The sequence below is a fragment of the Microchirus variegatus genome (assembly GCF_963457635.1).
Source record: "Microchirus variegatus genome assembly, chromosome: 4".
NCBI lineage: Eukaryota > Metazoa > Chordata > Actinopteri > Pleuronectiformes > Soleidae > Microchirus > Microchirus variegatus.
In genome coordinates this window covers 804,595-811,146 of record NC_139805.1, presented here as the reverse complement: position 1 = coordinate 811,146, position 6,552 = coordinate 804,595, and the positions used below count along the sequence as shown (strand labels likewise).

The 6,552-nt window shown below is 38.1% G+C and overlaps 1 protein-coding gene across 1 annotated transcript; it reads left to right on the top strand.

Moving 5' to 3' along the window:
* The first annotated feature begins 1,035 nt into the window (after positions 1 to 1,035).
* Positions 1,036 to 5,250, top strand: psma5 (proteasome 20S subunit alpha 5). Its single transcript, XM_083888584.1, has 10 exons — positions 1,036 to 1,080; positions 1,375 to 1,425; positions 1,812 to 1,878; positions 2,375 to 2,501; positions 2,804 to 2,871; positions 2,958 to 3,065; positions 4,224 to 4,282; positions 4,397 to 4,499; positions 4,682 to 4,768; positions 4,953 to 5,250. Exons 2-10 carry the CDS (start codon positions 1,397 to 1,399, stop codon positions 5,028 to 5,030), a joined length of 726 nt encoding a protein of 241 aa, XP_083744710.1. The 5' UTR covers positions 1,036 to 1,080; positions 1,375 to 1,396; the 3' UTR covers positions 5,031 to 5,250.
* The last annotated feature ends 1,302 nt before the right edge of the window (positions 5,251 to 6,552 follow it).

The following is a 6,552-nucleotide window of genomic DNA, read 5'->3' as shown; positions in this document are numbered from 1 at the left end:
TCCCCCACTTTTTGTTCTCTAGGCCGCCCCCTCTTGACCACAATAGATGTGCATTGGCCCCCAGGTCATTTGAGTTTGGTCTATAGTGTAATTAGTGCAATCTAATGGTAAAACTTTAGGATGTCTTCTTTGTCTGCTTAGTAATCATCTGCTTCAAAATGTAAAACACAAGCAACAGCTGCTTTATCCGTCTGGGCTGCTGTAGGAACATGACAGCCTCCATAAAGTGAGAGGCTTTTCCTAAACAACATATGCTTATTCTAAGGCAACTATAGCAAGGATTTTTTTTTATTTTATTTTTTTAAAGGAATGAACACTTAAACAGACATACAGTGTATGCAATTTCTGACCATAGGCCTGACAATAGGACCTTCAATGAGCGAGAAGCTCAAGGGTTTTGCTACCATTTATTGTGTTTCTGTACAATGACTTCCATCAGCAGACATACTGCTGTTACAGTGATATATATATATATACATATATACATATATAAATAATATAATATAATATATATATAAAGAGAGAGAGAGTGTGTCAATTTTGACAAAAAGGAACGAAAAGTAGCAGTTCCCATACCGGGAGTCGAACCCGGGCCGCCTGGGTGAAAACCAGGAATCCTAACCGCTAGACCATATGGGAACGGATAAACGTGTTATGACGATATAACGGATTTAAATGTTAAACAAGGTCATATCATAACGCACAATTATGTATTTATATTTGTATATTTATTTGTAAATATGTATATTGCTTGTATATTCATGCTATATCCTGAGTTACAGACAGTGAGGTACATTCCACACTTTAAATTGAACGTAATTTTTCTTTCACGTTAGAGCCCACGTACCTTCATATCGTCAATACTAATGCTAATTTATTTGTTCCCATAAAACATTTGACACATTTCCTACAATACTTGGAGAACCTTCACTGAATCAAATATTTTTTTGCCGAGTGATGAGACAGTTTTGGCTCGCGGAACCTTTTCTTGCGAGTTGTTCACATCCGGCGCGGATAGCTGTTGCACACTTGACATTTCCCCCGAAACAAGCGAACTCATTCAAGGTTCTGTAGCTGAAGGTAATTCACGCTAACAAGTGCAATTGCTTAGAAGGACATAGCAGGCTTGTCCTGTTACATCATGTGAACAGTAGACATGATGGTGGGCGAATTAAAGTGGGACTTAAATCTGCCATTTTAGCTTTTGTTTTAGATCAGTGTATGTTAGCTAGCACGCCTGCTCGGCATCGCAGCTAACCCTAGCTAGCTAATCACCCGGTCCAACGGCGCACTTTACAATCAAGTGCGTGTCCATTTCATAAACTGATTTAATCGTTTCGGTGTTTTAACACACTTCCCATTCTCTGCTTGCAGGTGCCGCATCAAACGGTAAAAGATGTTTTTGACAAGATCGGAATATGACAGGTTGGTGCAACTCAAATTGCTTTGTCATTTATCCAACGCTTCTCATTAGTCACGAGTAAACTCATGTTAACATGGTTTGTAATGTGTTATACTGAAATAAATGCGTACGTGCTTTGTTGTAATTTAGCATTTTTTGTTGCTCATATTCGGCCAACAATGCCTTCCTTTTTAACACGTTTGGTTTCACTTTCAGTATTGTTGTGTTTTATTTGACCATAGAAACGTAACAGAAAAAGGTCAACATAAACAGGTCAAACACCAGCTATTTTAAGAGGGGTTTTCGTGGTGTAAATCTATATATTATAAATCCACACATTTAGTAAAATATCCGTGTTTTTTGCAGTGTTGAACCAATCACTGTTTTATAACCCACAACTGTTTTGCAGAGGTGTGAACACATTCTCTCCAGAAGGACGGTTGTTCCAGGTTGAATATGCCATTGAGGCTATTAAAGTGAGTAGTGAGCCTTGACTACCATGGGGAAAAAAGTGATTGTTCTTTATTTTTTCCAGTCCAGATTGGTTTTAAGATTTTTTTTAGATGTGTCTTAGTTTGAACACTGTTGCTGTTATAATTATATTTCAAATGGTCTCTTTTATCACTCTTAATACTACACACAGTGATGTCAAAACAAGTAACAGAATCCTCACAGCCCGCTTGTTTGAATTTATGTTTTTCACCTGCTATGCAGAAATTCTGCACCTGCTTGACAGGGTGATTGCTTGAGTCAATTATTTATTTATTGTAAAAAAAAAAGAAAAGCTTTTTGGTAATAAATCTTATACTGTTTGAAAGCCTGTAAATGGTGCCAAATTTGTGAGGACGTTTACATATGCAGACTAAAATACACACTAGTCCTTTTATGTGATAATGTGTACTGGATTTTGAAAACAAGCGTCTCATCTGAAGCTCATCATACACTGTATTTGGTCTGGTTATGCTCTTCCAGTTGGGCTCCACAGCCATTGGCATTCAAACAACAGAAGGAGTTTGTTTGGCTGTGGAGAAGAGGATCACCTCTCCCCTGATGGAGCCCAACAGCATTGAGAAGATCGTGGAGATCGACACTCACATTGGTAAGTGTAAACACATCTGCATGCAGCATATAGAGATGTATAAATTATTTTACTGTTGTGTTGAATCAGTTCAGTAATCAGACGGGTATCCTTACATTTCAAAAACAAAAACAACTGTAATTAATGCAGTTCAAAGTGTTACACTTGTATCAATAACAATCCAAAAACAGCTACTCTGAGATGATGGGAGGGTGTGAGGCAAATCATAATCAGCTTAGTGCCTCATAAAGGCTTGTGCCAGTCCTGAATGGCTACATCATCTGAAGCTCATTCAGTCTCTTAATTTTCTTATTTCTGTGAAGGTTGTGCCATGAGTGGCTTGATAGCTGATGCCAAGACTCTAATCGACAAAGCAAGAGTGGAAACGCAGGTACTGACACTGAGCACACTTTCATCTAACCAGCCACTGGGTTTGTGTTTAACCTGAAGTTAACCAGTACACATTTTAATCCTCAGAACCACTGGTTCACTTACAATGAGACGATGACAGTGGAGAGTGTGACTCAGGCTGTGTCCAACATGGCGCTGCAGTTTGGAGAGGAGGACGCTGATCCTGGTGCCATGGTTAGTCACTCTGCTGATTCCTCCGACTCATTCAAACCAAAAGCTAATGGGACGTTTTTTGGAATGCACTATATTAGCGGCTAAGACGTATTATCAGATATTATGACTAATGACTAAAATAGGAGGCTGCTACCTCCTTGACTTCTATGCTTGTGCCTACTATTATTTTTTTTGTACGATGAAGACATTTTGTATGAACATCTGCTGTGACATGAGTATTTAAAAAACATTAATACCACGTTAATACCACTACAGCAGAGATGATATGACCTCTGCAGCTGGGCACATGGAGTACTGTAACCCTGTTGGATCAGCAGCAGCCTCTGATGTTTACCTGCTGTCTCCCACTGTTCTCTGCATGTGACTCTCAGCAGAGTTGCGTAGAAAGTGAGGTGTCCCACTCCGTATAAAGAAAATATGGTCGGGTCCACAGCGTAAAAAGCTGCATGATGAAATGACCGACAATTATTGACAATTAAATTAGTCTGCAACTAATTTAACCATAGATTTTTGGTGATAAAGTTGACTGGGGTTGGAATCGCAGGGTACCTCACAAATATGATACGCAATAATATCACAATTCTGTGATAATCATTATATTGCAAGACAACCCTAGAGCAATACATCGTGATCTGTCTAACTAAAGAAAACAGAATGTCGGTGAAAAGTTAAATGTGCAGGATATCTCTATTTATTCACATCATAGAGAACAAAGTGCATAAAGTCTATGTATTCAGCGTGGATTGGGCATCTCTTTCTCTGTCATTATCCCAGCCATCATTCATCCAGGTACTTTCTGCCAAGTTTCCCTCATTCATTTCAGCAGCGCCACTGCAACGCCTTGCTAGTGAAACTGGCAGGGACTGTTTGCTTCAGAACAATTTGTTAATCAAATATCGATATTTGCCCTGGCGCATCGATCATTGTATTGCACAAGGAAGCACCGCATCATCACCAAACCAATATTTGTACCCACCCCTAACTTTGACTAATCGTTGCAGCCCTTTATATGACCACGTCAGATATCAACAAAAAGTACAATACCATGAACCCCTAAACGTTTTAATGACATAGATACTGTTGTTTGATATTGTTTGACTAACCTCTTCCCTAAATCTTCTCTCTCTCTGCTGCTTCCTTTGTATTTCTTCTACATAGAGTCGACCATTTGGCGTAGCACTTCTGTTTGGAGGAGTTGATGAAAAAGGACCTCAGCTGTATGTAAAGATTTAATTTTTTTTTACCTTAGATATTCAAAACTTAAATCAGCAGCACATGTAACTTGAAAGTCAGACTATGAAGAGACTTAAATCTTGCATTTTGAATTACAGTTACCACATGGACCCATCAGGAACCTTTGTGCAGTGTGATGCTCGTGCTATTGGCTCAGCATCTGAGGGAGCACAGAGTTCTCTGCAAGAAGTTTACCACAAGGTATTTACATTCACAGTAATATCAGCCGTGCTAGTTATGTTTTTAAGTGGCTGTTTTGCCTGTCTGTCGGTTGGTAAGGAAAATTTGTACAGGTGTCTCCTAGAAGTAAAAGTACTACATAATAATGTCACCATGTGTGTCTTTTTTCATTGTGTCCCCCTCTCCCTGGTTAACTCTGACAGTCGATGACATTAAAAGATGCCATCAAGTCATCTCTCACCATCCTGAAGCAGGTGATGGAGGAGAAGCTCAACGCCACCAATATTGAGGTTTGTTCTTCCAATTTCAACCAACAGTTTTGTTATAATATTGTAGACTTTGGTTGTCTAAGGTAAATTAGTTACATTTAAGAAGAAGAAAATGACAATAAAATTAATTTTAAAATAAAGAAAAGAATGTGAATAATAAAATCAGCAGTTTTAACATATCCTTTTTTGTATTTCTCTTCCGTAGCTGGCAACAGTAGAGCCTGGGAAGACTTTCCACATGTATTCCAAAGAGGAGCTGGAAGATGTAATCAAGGATATCTAAAAAAAATTAAATAAAAGACTTAAGTCTTGGTTTGAGTTCTGAACAGGAGACGAGGAAACTACACCTGGGCTGAATGTCACAATCGCAACATGCTCCTCTTTGCTGCAGTTTTTCTACATTGCATACAAGGCGTGTCTTTGTAATTTTCTTCTCTGTCATGATTTGTGCAGCCCTGTACAGAAATCTGACCAATTCTTACAGCGGGGGGGCACAAAAAGATGTCTGGGTGGGGGAAGAGGGTGGGGCTATTTTTTGTTACTAATCAGTAAAGCAATTAAACTTGTATTCAGAAGGTGGCTTTTGTGGTTTTTGATTATTTCTTGGGTTTTGGGTGTGTTAGTCATATGTAAGGCTGGCCAGTATATTGATATGTTAACTATATTGTGACATGAGACCAGGTATCTTAGATAATACAGATCATTAACAGTATATTTTTTATTTTAGTCTATTTACAGTGTGTTGTCACTATACTTTGAGATGCGCAAACCTCTCCAAAAGAAGAAATTCACGAGTCCAGGGAAACGTCTTGTTTGCAGCTTTATATCTCATTTGTTATTTATAAGCCATATCACACATCGTACAGCAACGTTCATGTTCAAATATAAAAGATTGTCATCACTTGAGCTCAAATTAAAAGTTAATGAGCCATGGACAGTTTTGATGTGATATTTTCAACAAAATTGTGGAAAAAGATAATTTGGCAAATTAATGTATTATACACAATATTATGCAACATTTTTAGTCCAATTTTAATACAGAATTGTTGCAAAAAAACATGCCTGCAGATAGATGTAGTACCTTAATATCTGTAGTTACAATGGCTTGTCAAAAATCTTTGTCAATATTGGGCTTCCATTCCCAAAAATATCCAGATTACAATACAAAAGTTAATATCATCATAATATTTCAGAGGCAGAAACTGATGCACTCAAATGTATCCTTGACATTCTCCCTCCACACTATTGGCTCTGGTTTTGTTCATTATTCTCTGAATAACTAATTTTCATAAATGAAGTACATCCACACATTGTTTTATTGGTGACTTGATTTAGTCTCTAACTGTAGGTAACCTGTTCTGATGCAGCCATTCTTTTAAACTACACCGGTTGAATGATTTCTTTTGAAATATTCCAATGTACTGTGTTGCTTTTCTCTATGTACTGTAAGTGTTGCATCTGTATAACGTTTGAATGGTCCCTTCAACTGCGGCCATTTTGACATGTTTCAGCGGGAAAAGCTCAGTTCTTGTTACTGGTCATAAGAACTAGCATGTATGCTGAGAGTCAAGAAGCCAAATGGAATATTAATGTGATTATTTACACCTGGGACTTTCCTATTGTGACCTGTCAAATGGCTGCTGGTTTTGTCGTAGTTTACTAAATGACAGTTCATCATAATTGTAACAGATGTAAATACGTGTAGATGTAAATACGTGTAGATGATGATCTCTGAGGTGAGGAGTTCGGCGTGCTTTGCATGCTCTTTCCACTAGAGCAGGGGTCTGCAACCTTTAGAATAAAAG